The sequence below is a fragment of the Palaemon carinicauda genome, chromosome 25 (genome assembly GCF_036898095.1).
Source record: "Palaemon carinicauda isolate YSFRI2023 chromosome 25, ASM3689809v2, whole genome shotgun sequence".
Lineage (NCBI taxonomy): Eukaryota > Metazoa > Arthropoda > Malacostraca > Decapoda > Palaemonidae > Palaemon > Palaemon carinicauda.
This window is the reverse complement of record NC_090749.1, coordinates 101,422,283-101,441,944: the sequence shown is the minus strand read 5'-3', so window position 1 is coordinate 101,441,944 and position 19,662 is coordinate 101,422,283. Positions and strand designations below refer to the sequence as shown.

The window sequence follows — 19,662 nt, the reverse complement described above, 5'->3', positions numbered from 1 at the left end:
CCAAGGGGAGTTTGGGCAAAGGGTTGCGAGAAAATAAAAGAACGAGTGAAGTTTGTTAAAAGGACCAAGGGGAGTTTGGGCAAAGGGTTGCGAGAAAATAAAAGAACGAGTGAAGTTTGTTAAAAGGACCAAGGGGAGTTTGGGCAAAGGGTTGCGAGAAAATAAAAGAACGAGTGAAGTTTGTTAAAAGGACCAAGGGGAGTTTGGGCAAAGGGTTGCGAGAAAATAAAAGAACGAGTGAAGTTTGTTAAAAGGACCAAGGGGAGTTTGGGCAAAGGGTTGCGAGAAAATAAAAGAACGAGTGAAGTTTGTTAAAAGGACCAAGGGGAGTTTGGGCAAAGGGTTGCGAGAAAATAAAAGAACGAGTGAAGTTTGTTAAAAGGACCAAGGGGAGTTTGGGCAAAGGGTTGCGAGAAAATAAAAGAACGAGTGAAGTTTGTTAAAAGGACCAAGGGGAGTTTGGGCAAAGGGTTGCGAGAAAATAAAAGAACGAGTGAAGTTTGTTAAAAGGACCAAGGGGAGTTTGGGCAAAGGGTTGCGAGAAAATAAAAGAACGAGTGAAGTTTGTTAAAGGACAAGGGGAGTTTGGGCAAAGGGTTGCGAGAAAATAAAAGAACGAGTGAAGTTTGTTAAAAGGACAAGGGGAGTTTGGGCAAAGGGTTGCGAGAAAATAAAAGAACGAGTGAAGTTTGTTAAAGGACAAGGGGAGTTTGGGCAAAGGGTTGCGAGAAAATAAAAGAACGAGTGAAGTTTGTTAAAAGGACAAGGGGAGTTTGGGCAAAGGGTTGCGAGAAAATAAAAGAACGAGTGAAGTTTGTTAAAAGGACCAAGGGGAGTTTGGGCAAAGGGTTGCGAGAAAATAAAAGAACGAGTGAAGTTTGTTAAAAGGACCAAGGGGAGTTTGGGCAAAGGGTTGCGAGAAAATAAAAGAACGAGTGAAGTTTGTTAAAAGGACCAAGGGGAGTTTGGGCAAAGGGTTGCGAGAAAATAAAAGAACGAGTGAAGTTTGTTAAAAGGACCAAGGGGAGTTTGGGCAAAGGGTTGCGAGAGGATAAAAGAACGAGTGAAGTTTGTTAAAGGACAAGGGGAGTTTGGGCAAAGGGTTGCGAGAGGATAAAAGAACGAGTGAAGTTTGTTAAAGGACAAGGGGAGTTTGGGCAAAGGGTTGCGAGAGGATAAAAGAACGAGTGAAGTTTGTTAAAGGACAAGGGGAGTTTGGGCAAAGGGTTGCGAGAAAATAAAAGAACGAGTGAAGTTTGTTAAAGGACAAGGGGAGTTTGGGCAAAGGGTTGCGAGAAAATAAAAGAACGAGTGAAGTTTGTTAAAAGGACCAAGGGGAGTTTGGGCAAAGGGTTGCGAGAAAATAAAAGAACGAGTGAAGTTTGTTAAAGGACAAGGGGAGTTTGGGCAAAGGGTTGCGAGAAAATAAAAGAACGAGTGAAGTTTGTTAAAAGGACCAAGGGGAGTTTGGGCAAAGGGTTGCGAGAAAATAAAAGAACGAGTGAAGTTTGTTAAAAGGACCAAGGGGAGTTTGGGCAAAGGGTTGCGAGAAAATAAAAGAACGAGTGAAGTTTGTTAAAGGACAAGGGGAGTTTGGGCAAAGGGTTGCGAGAAAATAAAAGAACGAGTGAAGTTTGTTAAAAGGACCAAGGGGAGTTTGGGCAAAGGGTTGCGAGAAAATAAAAGAACGAGTGAAGTTTGTTAAAAGGACCAAGGGGAGTTTGGGCAAAGGGTTGCGAGAAAATAAAAGAAGGAGTGAAGTTTGTTAAAGGACAAGGGGAGTTTGGGCAAAGGGTTGCGAGAAAATAAAAGAACGAGTGAAGTTTGTTAAAAGGACCAAGGGGAGTTTGGGCAAAGGGTTGCGAGAAAATAAAAGAACGAGTGAAGTTTGTTAAAAGGACCAAGGGGAGTTTGGGCAAAGGGTTGCGAGAAAATAAAAGAAGGAGTGAAGTTTGTTAAAGGACAAGGGGAGTTTGGGCAAAGGGTTGCGAGAAAATAAAAGAACGAGTGAAGTTTGTTAAAGGACAAGGGGAGTTTGGGCAAAGGGTTGCGAGAAAATAAAAGAACGAGTGAAGTTTGTTAAAGGACAAGGGGAGTTTGGGCAAAGGGTTGCGAGAAAATAAAAGAACGAGTGAAGTTTGTTAAAAGGACCAAGGGGAGTTTGGGCAAAGGGTTGCGAGAAAATAAAAGAACGAGTGAAGTTTGTTAAAAGGACCAAGGGGAGTTTGGGCAAAGGGTTGCGAGAAAATAAAAGAACGAGTGAAGTTTGTTAAAGGACAAGGGGAGTTTGGGCAAAGGGTTGCGAGAGGATAAAAGAACGAGTGAAGTTTGTTAAAACGACCAAGGGGAGTTTGGGCAAAGGGTTGCGAGAGGATAAAAGAACGAGTGAAGTTTGTTAAAAGGACCAAGGGGAGTTTGGGCAAAGGGTTGCGAGAAAATAAAAGAACGAGTGAAGTTTGTTAAAAGGACCAAGGGGAGTTTGGGCAAAGGGTTGCGAGAAAATAAAAGAACGAGTGAAGTTTGTTAAAAGGACCAAGGGGAGTTTGGGCAAAGGGTTGCGAGAAAATAAAAGAACGAGTGAAGTTTGTTAAAAGGACAAGGGGAGTTTGGGCAAAGGGTTGCGAGAAAATAAAAGAACGAGTGAAGTTTGTTAAAAGGACCAAGGGGAGTTTGGGCAAAGGGTTGCGAGAAAATAAAAGAACGAGTGAAGTTTGTTAAAAGGACCAAGGGGAGTTTGGGCAAAGGGTTGCGAGAAAATAAAAGAACGAGTGAAGTTTGTTAAAAGGACCAAGGGGAGTTTGGGCAAAGGGTTGCGAGAAAATAAAAGAACGAGTGAAGTTTGTTAAAAGGACCAGGGGGAGTTTGGGCAAAGGGTTGCGAGAAAATAAAAGAACGAGTGAAGTTTGTTAAAAGGACCAGGGGAGTTTGGGCAAAGGGTTGCGAGAAAATAAAAGAACGAGTGAAGTTTGTTAAAGGACAAGGGGAGTTTGGGCAAAGGGTTGCGAGAAAATAAAAGAACGAGTGAAGTTTGTTAAAAGGACCAAGGGGAGTTTGGGCAAAGGGTTGCGAGAAAATAAAAGAACGAGTGAAGTTTGTTAAAAGGACCAAGGGGAGTTTGGGCAAAGGGTTGCGAGAAAATAAAAGAACGAGTGAAGTTTGTTAAAGGACAAGGGGAGTTTGGGCAAAGGGTTGCGAGAAAATAAAAGAACGAGTGAAGTTTGTTAAAGGACAAGGGGAGTTTGGGCAAAGGGTTGCGAGAAAATAAAAGAACGAGTGAAGTTTGTTTAAAGGACTAAGGGGAGGTTGGGCAAAGGGTTGCGAGAAAATAAAAGAACGAGTGAAGTTTGTTAAAAGGACCAAGGGGAGGTTGGGCGAAGGGTTGCGAGAAAATAAAAGAACGAGTGAAGTTTGTTAAAAGGACCAAGGGGAGTTTGGGCAAAGGGTTGCGAGAAAATAAAAGAACGAGTGAAGTTTGTTAAAGGACAAGGGGAGTTTGGGCAAAGGGTTGCGAGAAAATAAAAGAACGAGTGAAGTTTGTTAAAGGACAAGGGGAGTTTGGGCAAAGGGTTGCGAGAAAATAAAAGAACGAGTGAAGTTTGTTTAAAGGACTAAGGGGAGGTTGGGCAAAGGGTTGCGAGAAAATAAAAGAACGAGTGAAGTTTGTTAAAAGGACCAAGGGGAGTTTGGGCGAAGGGTTGCGAGAAAATAAAAGAACGAGTGAAGTTTGTTAAAAGGACCAAGGGGAGTTTGGGCAAAGGGTTGCGAGAAAATAAAAGAACGAGTGAAGTTTGTTAAAAGGACCAAGGGGAGTTTGGGCAAAGGGTTGCGAGAAAATAAAAGAACGAGTGAAGTTTGTTAAAAGGACCAAGGGGAGTTTGGGCAAAGGGTTGCGAGAAAATAAAAGAACGAGTGAAGTTTGTTAAAAGGACCAAGGGGAGTTTGGGCAAAGGGTTGCGAGAAAATAAAAGAACGAGTGAAGTTTGTTAAAGGACAAGGGGAGTTTGGGGAAAGGGTTGCGAGAAAATAAAAGAACGAGTGAAGTTTGTTAAAAGGACCAAGGGAGTTTGGGCAAAGGGTTGCGAGAAAATAAAAGAACGAGTGAAGTTTGTTAAAAGGACCAAGGGGAGTTTGGGCAAAGGGTTGCGAGAAAATAAAAGAACGAGTGAAGTTTGTTAAAAGGACCAAGGGGAGTTTGGGCAAAGGGTTGCGAGAAAATAAAAGAACGAGTGAAGTTTGTTAAAAGGACCAAGGGGAGTTTGGGAAAAAGGGTTGCGAGAAAATAAAAGAACGAGTGAAGTTTGTTAAAAGGACCAAGGGGAGTTTGGGCAAAGGGTTGCGAGAAAATAAAAGAACGAGTGAAGTTTGTTAAAAGGACCAAGGGGAGTTTGGGCAAAGGGTTGCGAGAAAATAAAAGAACGAGTGAAGTTTGTTAAAAGGACCAAGGGGAGTTTGGGCAAAGGGTTGCGAGAAAATAAAAGAACGAGTGAAGTTTGTTAAAAGGACCAAGGGAGTTTGGGCAAAGGGTTGCGAGAAAATAAAAGAACGAGTGAAGTTTGTTAAAAGGACCAAGGGAGTTTGGGCAAAGGGTTGCGAGAAAATAAAAGAACGAGTGAAGTTTGTTAAAAGGACCAAGGGGAGTTTGGGCAAAGGGTTGCGAGAAAATAAAAGAACGAGTGAAGTTTGTTAAAAGGACCAAGGGGAGTTTGGGCAAAGGGTTGCGAGAAAATAAAAGAACGAGTGAAGTTTGTTAAAAGGACCAAGGGGAGTTTGGGCAAAGGGTTGCGAGAAAATAAAAGAACGAGTGAAGTTTGTTAAAAGGACCAAGGGGAGTTTGGGCAAAGGGTTGCGAGAAAATAAAAGAACGAGTGAAGTTTGTTAAAAGGACCAAGGGGAGTTTGGGCAAAGGGTTGCGAGAAAATAAAAGAACGAGTGAAGTTTGTTAAAAGGACCAAGGGGAGTTTGGGCAAAGGGTTGCGAGAAAATAAAAGAACGAGTGAAGTTTGTTAAAAGGACCAAGGGGAGTTTGGGCAAAGGGTTGCGAGAAAATAAAAGAACGAGTGAAGTTTGTTAAAAGGACCAAGGGGAGTTTGGGCAAAGGGTTGCGAGAAAATAAAAGAACGAGTGAAGTTTGTTAAAAGGACCAAGGGGAGTTTGGGCAAAGGGTTGCGAGAAAATAAAAGAACGAGTGAAGTTTGTTAAAAGGACCAAGGGGAGTTTGGGCAAAGGGTTGCGAGAAAATAAAAGAACGAGTGAAGTTTGTTAAAAGGACCAAGGGGAGTTTGGGCAAAGGGTTGCGAGAAAATAAAAGAACGAGTGAAGTTTGTTAAAAGGACCAAGGGGAGTTTGGGCAAAGGGTTGCGAGAAAATAAAAGAACGAGTGAAGTTTGTTAAAAGGACCAAGGGAGTTTGGGCAAAGGGTTGCGAGAAAATAAAAGAACGAGTGAAGTTTGTTAAAAGGACCAAGGGGAGTTTGGGCAAAGGGTTGCGAGAAAATAAAAGAACGAGTGAAGTTTGTTAAAAGGACCAAGGGGAGTTTGGGCAAAGGGTTGCGAGAAAATAAAAGAACGAGTGAAGTTTGTTAAAAGGACCAAGGGGAGTTTGGGCAAAGGGTTGCGAGAAAATAAAAGAACGAGTGAAGTTTGTTAAAAGGACCAAGGGGAGTTTGGGCAAAGGGTTGCGAGAAAATAAAAGAACGAGTGAAGTTTGTTAAAAGGACCAAGGGGAGTTTGGGCAAAGGGTTGCGAGAAAATAAAAGAACGAGTGAAGTTTGTTAAAAGGACCAAGGGGAGTTTGGGCAAAGGGTTGCGAGAAAATAAAAGAACGAGTGAAGTTTGTTAAAAGGACCAAGGGGAGTTTGGGCAAAGGGTTGCGAGAAAATAAAAGAACGAGTGAAGTTTGTTAAAAGGACCAAGGGGAGTTTGGGCAAAGGGTTGCGAGAAAATAAAAGAACGAGTGAAGTTTGTTAAAAGGACCAAGGGGAGTTTGGGCAAAGGGTTGCGAGAAAATAAAAGAACGAGTGAAGTTTGTTAAAAGGACCAAGGGGAGTTTGGGCAAAGGGTTGCGAGAAAATAAAAGAACGAGTGAAGTTTGTTAAAAGGACCAAGGGGAGTTTGGGCAAAGGGTTGCGAGAAAATAAAAGAACGAGTGAAGTTTGTTAAAAGGACCAAGGGGAGTTTGGGCAAAGGGTTGCGAGAAAATAAAAGAACGAGTGAAGTTTGTTAAAAGGACCAAGGGGAGTTTGGGCAAAGGGTTGCGAGAAAATAAAAGAACGAGTGAAGTTTGTTAAAAGGACCAAGGGGAGTTTGGGCAAAGGGTTGCGAGAAAATAAAAGAACGAGTGAAGTTTGTTAAAAGGACCAAGGGGAGTTTGGGCAAAGGGTTGCGAGAAAATAAAAGAACGAGTGAAGTTTGTTAAAAGGACCAAGGGGAGTTTGGGCAAAGGGTTGCGAGAAAATAAAAGAACGAGTGAAGTTTGTTAAAAGGACCAAGGGGAGTTTGGGCAAAGGGTTGCGAGAAAATAAAAGAACGAGTGAAGTTTGTTAAAAGGACCAAGGGGAGTTTGGGCAAAGGGTTGCGAGAAAATAAAAGAACGAGTGAAGTTTGTTAAAAGGACCAAGGGGAGTTTGGGCAAAGGGTTGCGAGAAAATAAAAGAACGAGTGAAGTTTGTTAAAAGGACCAAGGGGAGTTTGGGCAAAGGGTTGCGAGAAAATAAAAGAACGAGTGAAGTTTGTTAAAAGGACCAAGGGGAGTTTGGGCAAAGGGTTGCGAGAAAATAAAAGAACGAGTGAAGTTTGTTAAAAGGACCAAGGGGAGTTTGGGCAAAGGGTTGCGAGAAAATAAAAGAACGAGTGAAGTTTGTTAAAAGGACCAAGGGGAGTTTGGGCAAAGGGTTGCGAGAAAATAAAAGAACGAGTGAAGTTTGTTAAAAGGACCAAGGGGAGTTTGGGCAAAGGGTTGCGAGAAAATAAAAGAACGAGTGAAGTTTGTTAAAGGACAAGGGGAGTTTGGGCAAAGGGTTGCGAGAAAATAAAAGAACGAGTGAAGTTTGTTAAAAGGACCAAGGGGAGTTTGGGCAAAGGGTTGCGAGAAAATAAAAGAACGAGTGAAGTTTGTTAAAAGGACCAAGGGGAGTTTGGGCAAAGGGTTGCGAGAAAATAAAAGAACGAGTGAAGTTTGTTAAAAGGACCAAGGGGAGTTTGGGCAAAGGGTTGCGAGAAAATAAAAGAACGAGTGAAGTTTGTTAAAAGGACCAAGGGGAGTTTGGGCAAAGGGTTGCGAGAAAATAAAAGAACGAGTGAAGTTTGTTAAAAGGACCAAGGGAGTTTGGGCAAAGGGTTGCGAGAAAATAAAAGAACGAGTGAAGTTTGTTAAAAGGACCAAGGGGAGTTTGGAAAAAGGGTTGCGAGAAAATAAAAGAACGAGTGAAGTTTGTTAAAAGGACCAAGGGGAGTTTAGGCAAAGGCTACTAACGAGAAAATAAAAGAACGAGTGAAGTTTGTTAAAAGGACCAAGGGGAGTTTGGGCAAAGGCTACTAACGAGAAAATAAAAGAACGAGTGAAGTTTGTTAAAGGACCAAGGGGAGTTTGGGCAAAGGGTTGCGAGAGGATAAAAGAACGAGTGAAGTTTGTTAAAGGACAAGGGGAGTTTGGGCAAAGGGTTGCGAGAGGATAAAAGAACGAGTGAAGTTTGGTAAAAGGACCAAGGGGAGTTTGGGCAAAGGGTTGCGAGAAAATAAAAGAACGAGTGAAGTTTGTTAAAGGACAAGGGGAGTTTGGGCAAAGGGTTGCGAGAAGATAAAAGAACGAGTGAAGTTTGTTAAAAGGACCAAGGGGAGTTTGGGCAAAGGGTTGCGAGAAAATAAAAGAACGAGTGAAGTTTGTTAAAAGGACCAAGGGGAGTTTGGGCAAAGGGTTGCGAGAAAATAAAAGAACGAGTGAAGTTTGTTAAAAGGACCAAGGGGAGTTTGGGCAAAGGGTTGCGAGAAGATAAAAGAACGAGTGAAGTTTGTTAAAAGGACCAAGGGGAGTTTGGGAAAAGGGTTGCGAGAAAATAAAAGAACGAGTGAAGTTTGTTAAAACGACCAAGGGGAGTTTGGGAAAAGGGTTGCGATAAAATAAAAGAACGAGTGAAGTTTGTTAAAAGGACCAAGGGGAGTTTGGGCAAAGGCTACCAACGAGAAAATAAAAGAACGAGTGAAGTTTGTTAAAGGACCAAGGGGAGTTTGGGCAAAGGGTTGCGAGAGGATAAAAGAACGAGTGAAGTTTGTTAAAGGACAAGGGGAGTTTGGGCAAAGGGTTGCGAGAAAATAAAAGAACGAGTGAAGTTTGTTAAAGGACCAAGGGGAGTTTGGGCAAAGGGTTGCGAGAGGATAAAAGAACGAGTGAAGTTTGTTAAAGGACAAGGGGAGTTTGGGCAAAGGGTTGCGAGAAAATAAAAGAACGAGTGAAGTTTGTTAAAGGACCAAGGGGAGTTTGGGCAAAGGGTTGCGAGAGGATAAAAGAACGAGTGAAGTTTGTTAAAGGACAAGGGGAGTTTGGGCAAAGGGTTGCGAGAAAATAAAAGAACGAGTGAAGTTTGTTAAAGGACCAAGGGGAGTTTGGGCAAAGGCTACTAACGAGAAAATAAAAGAACGAGTGAAGTTTGTTAAAAGGACCAAGGGGAGTTTGGGCGAAGGGTTGCGAGAAAATAAAAGAACGAGTGAAGTTTGTTAAAAGGACCAAGGGGAGTTTGGGCAAAGGGTTGCGAGAAAATAAAAGAACGAGTGAAGTTTGTTAAAAGGACCAAGGGGAGTTTGGGCAAAGGGTTGCGAGAAAATAAAAGAACGAGTGAAGTTTGTTAAAAGGACCAAGGGGAGTTTGGGCAAAGGGTTGCGAGAGGATAAAAGAACGAGTGAAGTTTGTTAAAAGGACCAAGGGGAGTTTGGGCAAAGGGTTGCGAGAGGATAAAAGAACGAGTGAAGTTTGTTAAAAGGACCAAGGGGAGTTTGGGCAAAGGGTTGCGAGAAAATAAAAGAACGAGTGAAGTTTGTTAAAAGGACCAAGGGGAGTTTGGGCAAAGGGTTGCGAGAAAATAAAAGAACGAGTGAAGTTTGTTAAAAGGACCAAGGGGAGTTTGGGCAAAGGGTTGCGAGAGGATAAAAGAACGAGTGAAGTTTGTTAAAAGGACCAAGGGGAGTTTGGGCAAAGGGTTGCGAGAAAATAAAAGAACGAGTGAAGTTTGTTAAAAGGACCAAGGGGAGTTTGGGCAAAGGGTTGCGAGAAAATAAAAGAACGAGTGAAGTTTGTTAAAAGGACCAAGGGGAGTTTGGGCAAAGGGTTGCGAGAAAATAAAAGAACGAGTGAAGTTTGTTAAATGGACCAAGGGGAGTTTGGGCAAAGGGTTGCGAGAAAATAAAAGAACGAGTGAAGTTTGTTAAAAGGACCAAGGGGAGTTTGGGCAAAGGGTTGCGAGAAAATAAAAGAACGAGTGAAGTTTGTTAAAGGACAAGGGGAGTTTGGGCAAAGGGTTGCGAGAAAATAAAAGAACGAGTGAAGTTTGTTAAAAGGACCAAGGGGAGTTTGGGCAAAGGGTTGCGAGAAAATAAAAGAACGAGTGAAGTTTGTTAAAAGGACCAAGGGGAGTTTGGGCAAAGGGTTGCGAGAAAATAAAAGAACGAGTGAAGTTTGTTAAAAGGACCAAGGGGAGTTTGGGCAAAGGGTTGCGAGAAAATAAAAGAACGAGTGAAGTTTGTTAAAAGGACCAAGGGGAGTTTGGGCAAAGGGTTGCGAGAAAATAAAAGAACGAGTGAAGTTTGTTAAAAGGACCAAGGGGAGTTTGGGCAAAGGGTTGCGAGAAAATAAAAGAACGAGTGAAGTTTGTTAAAGGACAAGGGGAGTTTGGGCAAAGGGTTGCGAGAAAATAAAAGAACGAGTGAAGTTTGTTAAAAGGACCAAGGGGAGTTTGGGCAAAGGGTTGCGAGAAAATAAAAGAACGAGTGAAGTTTGTTAAAAGGACCAAGGGGAGTTTGGGCAAAGGGTTGCGAGAAAATAAAAGAACGAGTGAAGTTTGTTAAAGGACCAAGGGGAGTTTAGGCAAAGGCTACTAACTATAGGTACTCCCAAACTGCCTCCCAACCTATGTCACAAGAATGGCAAAGTTACGGATGATTAGTAACGGAGATTTTAGAGTCGTTATTATCCGATAGCTACATGTTATAGGCAACAGATTGGCAATAACTAATAAAACACTTTTGCTTGTTGTATTATTTATGGAAAAACACTTTGTCTCAAAATAAAATGAAAAAGTTAACCAGTTTTTAAGTTTGAAAAACTGGCAAGAATAAACTGCATGATTTAAAAAAAAAAAAAAAAAACTTTTATATTGATCCTAAGAAAAAAAAAAGTAAAAAATAAAAAAAATAAAGCCAATTGACAGACTAAATTGGACCATTACAACAACTTTATTTTGGGGTACATTCGTTTCCTTATCTGTAGATATCCGAAACTTCAAAATGAAAAGAAGAATGATCGTCACTCGCAAAAACTCACCTGTTCGTGGGATAACCGCTGCTGGTCGTTCTGCTTGGTGGAATGGTGCTGACTCGAATTGGAATGAGGATATCCCGTGGGCGACTTCCCCGGCAGGCTGGTGGTGGTGTTCCCGGTGCCGCCGGCGCTTCCGCCATTGTTGGCCGCGTCCCCGCTACCCTTCCTGTCCCGTAGGACCACCTGAGGTAGAGTGTTGTTGGAGTTTTCGTAGCGGTTTCCGTTGTGGTCTTGCTGTGGAGTGTTGGTTTCCTTGTTGTTCTGTTCCGGAGCGGGAGCAGGGGGCTGTGCAACAGAGGACAGCTTGAAGGTACATTTGAGCACACAATTTTATTGAACTTATCTTCCTCTTATTTTGTTAAAGTTTTAAGAGTTTATAATTTATAGAAAATTTTTATTTCAATGTTACTTATCTTAAAATATTTTGTTTTTCCTGGTTTCCTTTCTTCACAGGGCTATTTTCCCTGTTGGGGCCCGTGAGCTTATAGCATCCTGCTTTCCAACTAAGGTTGTAGCTTAGCAAGTAGTAGTAGTAATAATAATAATAATAATAATAATAATAATAATAATGAAGGGGCACCGTTGCCCATAACCTTCACAACAAAACACTCGTTAACGGAAACTCACCTTAGAGTAAGTCTGGCCGTGAGGAGGGACCGGATGGGGCGGGGAATGCAGCTTCGGCCCGCCGTGAGGGACAGCGGGTTGCTGCTGCTGCTGTGACTGGGGATGAGGCTGCTGCATATGATCCTGCCCGTGCTGCGGAGCCGGAGGCTGGTGAGGCTGCGCTTGCGGATGGTGTTGCTGCTGCTGCTGTTGTTGCTGTTGGTGATGCATCAAGTGCAGCTGATTCTGTGACGCGTGATGGGACGGCGGAGGAGGGTGGTGGGGCGGGGGGTGGTTACCGTGGGGAGACTGGTGCGGGGGAGGCAACGGCTGCGGGCCCCTGACGTGGGACCGGTGCTGGGGGGGTGACTGGTGGTGATGCTGGGCCGGCTGGTTCGACGGCACCTGGTACAGCGACGGGTGCGACGCGTGTGGATGCTGCTGCGAGGGCTGCGCGTGAGGCGGGTACTGTGGCCCGTTGGGATGCAGGGCCCCCGGAGGAGCACCAGCTTCAGGGGGAAGCTGCGCGGGGGGTCTCCCGCCCTGGAAGACAAACGGAAAGTAATCATGTAGTTCTCGGCACTCGTTTTACAATGGCGACTCCAAATTCAAAAACGTAATTGTGAAAACATTTAAAAGTTTTAAAATGTGAAAAACTTTTGAAAAGTGAATAAAATTTGTCAACAAAGGGCAAAGGAATTTTAAGCATGTGATAAACTAAAGCCAGAAAACTAGGAAATCAAAAGCGATTATATGAATGTCAAGAAAACAATAAGGGCCGATGAATGGTGTGTCGTTAGAACTATCAGCTAGTGTTTGAACATCATCAGTTTACTGGATAGAAGGTGTAATAGATTCTACCTTACTTATAAAAAACATTATCAAAACTTTCGGAAAACATCTAAATCACAATCGAGTAATGAGACACACCACTAAAATAAAAAAAAAATTCTCATGATTGGAACTACAATGTCCTCTTGCTAAAAAAAAAAGAGGAAAAGAAGCAAACTATAAACTTGCAATATTTCATGTTGCTGATTTTCAGTCTATACTTTTTATTCTATTACCCTCCTTTTCAAATAAAGTTTATTTCCTTTCCCCACTGGGCTATTTTTCTTGAGCCCTAGGGCTTGTAGCATCCTGCTTTTACAACTAGAGTTGCAGATTAGCTGGTAATACAGTAATAATAATATATCGGGAGAGTAAACTGACCACGTTCAAATTGCATTAGTGCAAGCTAGTTATCTGTGAAGCGTTAGTGCAAACGCAGTAGGTCTTCTCCACCAACCAAACGCTCTTAAAACAGATTCAAGAATGCGTGTGAGAAAGATTCAAGAATGTGTGCGAGAAAGATTCAAGAATGTGTGCGAGAAAGATTCAAGAATGTGTGAGAAAGATTCAAGAATGTGAGAGAAAGATTCGAGAATGTGCGAGAAAGATTCAAGAATGTGCGAGAAATATTCAAGAATGTGAGAGAAAGATTAAAGAATGTGTGAGAAAGATTCAAGAATGTGAGAGAAAGATTAAAGAATGTGAGAGAAAGATTCAAGAATGTGTGCGAGAAAGATTCAAGAATTTGTGCGAGAAAGATTCAAGAATTTGTGTGAGAAAGATTCAAGAATGTGCGAGAAAGATTCAAGAATGTGCGAGAAAGATTCAAGAATGTGCGAGAAAGATTCAAGAATGTGTGAGAAAGATTCAAGAATGTGTGTGAGAAAGATTCAAGAATGTGTGTGAGAAAGATTCAAGAATGTGCGAGAAAGATTCAAGAATGTGCGAGAAAGATTCAAGAATGTGCGAGAAAGATTCAAGAATGTGTGCGAGAAAGATTCAAGAATGTGAGAGAAAGATTAAAGAATGTGTGCGAGAAAGATTCAAGAATGTGCGAGAAAGATTCAAGAATGTGCAAGAAAGATTCAAGAATGTGTGTGAGAAAGATTCAAGAATGTGCGAGAAAGATTCAAGAATGTGCGAGAAAGATTCAAGAATGTGTGAGAAAGATTCAAGAATGTGTGCGAGAAAGATTCAAGAATGTGTGCGAGAAAGATTCAATAATGTGTGCGAGAAAGATTCAAGAATGTGTGAGAAAGAGTCAAAAATGTGTGCGAGAAAGATTCAAGAATGTGTGCGAGAAAGATTCAAGAATGTGTGTGAGAAAGATTCAAGAATGTGCGAGAAAGATTCAAGAATGTGCGAGAAAGAGTCAAGAATGTGAGAGAAAGATTAAAGAATGTGTGAGAAAGATTCAAGAATGTGAGAGAAAGATTAAAGAATGTGTGAGAAAGATTCAAGAATGTGTGTGAGAAAGATTCAAGAATGTGTGCGAGAAAGATTCAAGAATTTGTGAGAAAGATTCAAGAATGTGTGAGAAAGATTCAAGAATGTGCGAGAAAGATTCAAGAATGTGTGTGAGAAAGAGCGAGTGTGCAAGATGAGTGACGGGTTAGCGTGTAAAACAAGAGAAAGCAAACGACAGTGTCATCACAACCCAAAAAGCAGAATTACAAACCAACCCAACGTGTACCCGTCTTCCCAAACTCACATGGACGTAGCGATCCCTGTGGATAACTGATTGTAGGTGGCGTTGATAAGCAATCTACCAAAATGAAGCGGAGAGTTACACAAAAAAAAAAAATGGTTGAACAACTTTTTAAAATAGTACCTCGACTTACTAAAAACTAGCATTTGGGGAAATGGAAATGAGTCAGGAAAACTATATAGAACAGTCTTCAGTTTTCATTGCCTACAAAAGGCCTACAGCGTCTCTTTGTCGACATCCTTATAGCGTATATTAGCATAAGCTAAAGGTTATCGATGAGAATATATCAAGGGGAACAGTGAAGACCACAGAGACTCGTGACCTGGTGAAAGCTCACATCAATTAACATTGGCTTTGATAAATATAATAAGTCTGATTTTATGAGTCAAACGGCATGCATAGCTCAATGAAATTATAAAGACGTTATCCAGAGAGACACGACCGCACGGAGGAGAGTCAGTCGGAGACCGGCTTATCATGAACATGCCGATCAGTATAATCTTAAAACTAAATAGATTTTTAAGTTCAATCATGTTTAGCAGTACAGGAGTAAAAATAAGGCATAAGAATATATTTAGAAGAAAATACTCCAATGAAATAATGGCCAGAGGAAAATTGGCATGGTAGAGGCACAGCTACTGTAATAACAAGGGATAAGAGATTTTTGGGTTATAAATAAGCTAGCAAACCTTAAAAATTAAAAGGAAAGATTAATTAGCATACTGCATTCTACAGTAGTTCTAAAAATTACAAGAAAAGAGGAACTAAATGTTTTCTTTTTGGTTTTAATTATGTTTTAATTATAATGCACATGAGATGAACTACATTAAAATGTACCAGCTTTTAATGGAAGAGAGACACTGGCATTCATAAATCAAACATCCAGCCTCTCTAACTGAATGGTTTAAACATGTTCTAATAATTATCTTACAAGTTAACAGCAGTGATGGTTGTTTTAACAAAAGTAACTAATGAAACATATTAACACTTTTACCCCCGGGGTATTTGGAAATTTCCAACCCTTAACCCCCTGGGGTTTATTTTTTTCCCAGCACATTTTGCAGTATATTTTTTTTAAATTGCTCTAACAGCCTTAATTTTTGTCATAGAGAGGTCAGGTTAGTCTCATTCTCTTGGAAAATGCCTGAATTTTCTCCAAAAATTATCAAAAAATATGAAAAACAAATTTTTATAGCATTTTTTTGCAAGGACGTACCGGTACGTCCATGGGGGTAAAGGGATGGCTTTTGTGAAACGTACCAGTAAGTCCTTTGGGGGTAAAAGGGTTAAAGGCAGTGTTTTGATCTCTCTAAGTTTGAGAAGATAAACATCGTTTGAAATTATAAAATCTGTCCGAAAGGAAAACGCTTCTCTCGACCCACCTGTGGATGAGGTCCGTTATGATGATTTTGATGCGGCGGAGGCGGCGTGGGGCCGTGCTGCCCACTGCTCCCTGCGGAACCGGCCGAGGAGGGCCCCGAGGGTGTCCTCATTCCCCCGACGCCCCAACCGTCCCGGTGCTGCATCCTCCCGTCCCTGTAGTCGAACCTGTCGTCGCCGTTCACAGCGTGCCCGTGCGGGGGGCCACCGGGCATAGGAGGGCCATGCATGCCTGGGGGGTGCATAGGCCCGATCATGTTCTGGGGAGGACGGTGTTGGGGCGCGTAGCCGGGGGAGCCCTTGGGCTGCGTCGGACTGAGGGGATGATAAGACGGGTGGTGCGGGGGCGGTCCCCCCGCCTGCTGCTGCTGATGACTCGGGTGGCCCTGGTAATGGCCGGGAGGAGGGTGACTGCCCGGGGGGTGGCCCGGGTGCTGCTGCTGCTGCAGGTGATTCGCGTACTGAACGTGGGGCCAGTTCAGGACCTCCCCCTCGTGCAGAGTCGGGGGCATGTTGTGGCCGCCCCAGTGCTCTCCGCGCCGTAGCCTCGGAGGACTGGACGACCGGAGGGAGTTTGATCTCGCTACGCTCGAGGTTTTGGGAAGGTTGGCGGCGCCGCCGGCATTGTTATTGTTATTGTTGTTGCTGTTTCCGAGTCGGTCGACGCGTACGTTTGTCTGCGGGAATGAAAGGTGGGTTTAATATTATTCATAAGAACTGCGAAATCCTGTATACAATGGCTACCGTAAATCCACAATTATCGAGTATGTAAGCGTGACCTAAAAGGTACCCCACCTTAAAGCAATGATAGCAAATACCCGTCCAAAAGACTTCATGAACTCCACATTATTGAAAATCTTTTGAAAGGCCTTCAAACAAAGATCGGTGCTACTAAAAAGTGGCTTGGACTGAAAGCAATTTCTAGCCTGAAATGGCACTATGAAATAGCACAGGCTAATTAAATAAAAAAAAAAAAAGCTACGAAAATAATTCTATAGCAGTTGCGGAAAGTGAAATTATCCCTCCGTATCCTCAGGTACAAAATACTGTACCTACCTGTGATTGGTTCATATTTACATTCTATAAATTGTACCGAGAATTTATCCACACAATCATTGTCCTAACTGTTTAGAAATCATAACCCTTAAAGCTTACGAAAACTGTAAAACTCATGCCTACAATAGCTACCGTAAAAGCATGCTATACCTGTGGGTTTCTATTCGGGTCGGCCAGATTAAGGGTGGCAAACCCACGCGTGAGTCTGCTGGCGGAGTCCTGGCCCCTCGCAACGTCTTGCGTCATCTGAAATGAAAAGATGGATTCTCTCAGTCACAGGATTATTTCATCAAAGCAGGTTTCTTAGCTGAATTTCTTTGGGGTCAAGTGAAAAAGAGCAAAAGGTACGAAGACAGAGAGGAACTTTTGGTTTATAAATTGAATGAGGGGGACCATTCATATCACTATAGTCGGCTACTATTATCAAAATTACTCCTAGCAACAGTAGGATAGCTAAAATAATTCTTGACTCAAGGAGTTACTTTCCTGTACTGTGTTCAGTGGCTAATTTTCTCTTGGCAAGGGTAAAAGAGAATTTAGCTATGACAAGCAGCTCTTCTAGGAGAAGGACATTCAAAATTAGACAGCCACGGTTCTCTAGTCTTAGGTAGAGCCATAGCCTATGTACTATGTCATATATAAACTAAGAAGAGACTCTCACGTCAGCCTGTTCAACATGAAAAACAATTGCCGCAAGTTCGAGCCTCACCTTCATGTCGAGCATATCCACGGGGGTGATCTCGGACGGATCGACGAGGGGCATGGGACGGCACTTGTCCAAGGCGTTCGAGACGATTCCCTGCCACTGGGGCGGGAGCCCAACGTACCTGGAAAACGAGTTGGGTTGATGTTCGTCGTAAACACGGAAGGCTGTATTGAAAACATTAGATCTTAATAAATTAAAATGTATAAAAAACACCAAACTTTTTGAAAGGATTAAATTTTATATCTATTTTAACAATATGAAATCTAAGCAATGTTTTTTTCTATCTGCTATCTTCTACAGTACTGTATAGGGCAAATCTATTTAAAGTGCTTTTTACCCTTTGCATGGGGTAAGCACAGCTGCCTTCAAGCAAAAGTCGAAGCAAAGTCCTTCAAAAGAAGGACTTTTGCTTCGGCTTTGGAGTAGGCCATATCCCCGATTAACTGCCCTGCCTGACATCCCCTAGACCCCAGTAGCGTATGTTTATGTCTCGTACCAGTCACCAGCGTCCTTCCTACCAGCAGCGAGGAGTCTTGGCGCAGATAGGTCGACAGTTCGAGACGTGTGTCTATGTTTTTTAATTTGTTGGAGTGGCTTTGTTTGTATTAGTCTGTAACACCGATTTGCTTTCAAGCAAATGTATCCGTTGATTACATACATGCATACATAATCCTAAGGTGTCTACAAGGATAGTAAAGTGTCCAATGGACATTCATTAATCATAAAGGGCCTCTTAAAAACATTCAAGGGATGAACACAAATCTGACAAATTATAAACCTCAGATATTGTATCAAAAGTTCATGATGAAAATAATATCTAATCTATTGCAGTAAGCAAAATGATATTTGTAATAACTTGATATTTATTTCATATGAAACAGGATTATTTGTAGACTTTTGCAGCCATAAATTAACACAATAAGACTTATGAACAGCTGCTTGGAACCTATCAAGTTAGTTGAAGACTTTCAGAATAAAAAGTTTATTAAATCTAAAATAAAAAAGGACTGCATTAAACTTAAAAAAGTAATCCTCCAAACTTAAAATTACTCATCTGAATTCCATAAAACTATAAAAAAAAATAATCATAAGTATTATAAGAAAAAAAGTACGTTAAGAGAACCCGCAACGAAACCTACTTTTGTTCATGGTGATCAAATCCAGTGTGGACACGATGCTCGAAGTTGCTCGGTGCTGATATTTGCACTTTCTTGTTCTTCTTTTTAAACATCGTTCCCCCGTCACTTCACCTGCGAGAGAGAGAAAGAGGAGGGATAAGACTCGTCTACGGCACATTAGATGTCACGTCGGTTTCTAAGCAATACTTAAATCGACTAGAAACTTGAAATGTGTGTCGGAGTTTGGTGTGGGAAACCCCGGAGAGTAAAGTAAAACGTGAGAAAATCACAAGTTTTAAGTAATTTGTATTTTCCCTAACAGTACTTACCTCGAACTACTTTCTTAGGAGTATCTGGGATCTCCTCCCATGACCAGAATTTTGTGTAATTTCCCCTATCTCCGTTTTCTATAGTAGGTACTGTACCTCTGGCGGAGGAATACGCGCCATGAGGTGATCCGGGGTCAGAGAGTGTAAATATTTCTCGTATTTTTCCTACCTTTTTTATAGGTTTCAAATATATAAATTTCATTATCTACTTGTACTCCAGCATTAAGACTACTGTATTATATTTACATTCGAGTTATACAATGCTGCATTGTGATTAGACAACCGTCAACCACTATACAATATTGCCTAGGCTGAAATTCAACAACATTCAAACAGCTCCTTGGAACTTTCTAAGTAAGATGAGGACCTTGTGTGTAAAGCCCTGTCCACACGATCGAGCATGCCCGACGGGCAATCACTGATACCAGGCCACAATAGTTACTGAAAATGAGGGTTGATGATACAGAAGCGGGAAAACTAAAGTCAGGGATCTGGCAACACTGTATGATGCCAGATCCCTCTCTGTGGTTTTCCCGCTTCTGACGTAATTAACCCTCATTTTCAGTAACTATTGTGGCCTGGTATCACTGTTTGCCCGTCGGGCATGCTCGATCGTGTGGACAGGGCTTAATTTAGAAAATTATTTATAATTCCAAGGTTAAAGTGAGGCACCGAGAGACTCAAATACAAAAGCTAGTACCCTCCTGGTGTCACTCGTTATCACAGGAAAAAATATGTTCGACAAGAAGGAGATTCTTGTACACTTGGCTTCATTAATTACGGTACACTTCATAGAAGCCAAGTGAAAGTCTTGAGTCCGACAGCCGTACGTTATAGCATTTAATGCTGTGTCTAGCACATGAGACATTGTTGGCACACTGCTTGTAAAACAAAGTCGCCGAGCTACTAAGGCGTGTTGAATAAAAAAAAAATAAGTTATTTGCTTAATTGTACATACATACATACATACTGTATACCAAGGCACTTCCCCAATTTTTGGGGGTAGCCGACATCAAACAAATGAAACAAAAAAGGGGACGTCTCCTCTCTACGTTCCTCCCAGCCTGACAAGGGACTCAACCGAGTTCAGCTGGTACTGCTAGGGTGCCACAGCCCACCCTCCCACATTATCCACCACAGATGAAGCTTCATAATGCTGAATCCCCTACTGCTGCTACCTCTGTGGTCATCCAAGGCACCGGAGGCAGCAGCAGGGCCTACCGAACTGCGGCACAATCGCTCGCTATTCATTTCTATTTCTAGCACGCTCTCTTGCTTAATTGTACTTCGCAAAATTAATAAAAAAGACGTTTGATCAAGTATTTACAAGCTCAGCAAGTTTGTTTTTTTCAAGGCAGGTTGCTGACAGTTTCTCTTTTGTTAAATAGAGTGTTAGCTGCTACC

The 19,662-nt window shown here is 42.0% G+C and overlaps 1 protein-coding gene across 6 annotated transcripts in view; it reads right to left on the bottom strand.

Moving 5' to 3' along the window:
* Window positions 1-19,662, bottom strand: part of mbt (serine/threonine-protein kinase PAK mbt) — a 71,421-nt gene that overhangs the window by 25,748 nt on the left and 26,011 nt on the right. For 4 of the 6 annotated variants that reach the window (XM_068348911.1, XM_068348914.1, XM_068348913.1 and 1 more), the window contains exons 2-8: window positions 17,951-18,061; window positions 16,815-16,932; window positions 16,256-16,351; window positions 15,052-15,726; window positions 13,673-13,726; window positions 11,152-11,673; window positions 10,528-10,809 (exon numbers count right to left, since the gene is read on the bottom strand). In XM_068348911.1, coding sequence (XP_068205012.1) covers window positions 10,528-10,809; window positions 11,152-11,673; window positions 13,673-13,726; window positions 15,052-15,726; window positions 16,256-16,351; window positions 16,815-16,932; window positions 17,951-18,042 — 1,839 coding nt within the window. In that variant the 5' untranslated portion in view covers window positions 18,043-18,061. Of the gene's footprint in view, window positions 1-10,527; window positions 10,810-11,151; window positions 11,674-13,672; window positions 13,727-15,051; window positions 15,727-16,255; window positions 16,352-16,814; window positions 16,933-17,950; window positions 18,066-19,662 lie in introns of all 6 variants that reach the window. The other 2 variants (XM_068348912.1, XM_068348917.1) reach the window with 2 other exon arrangements.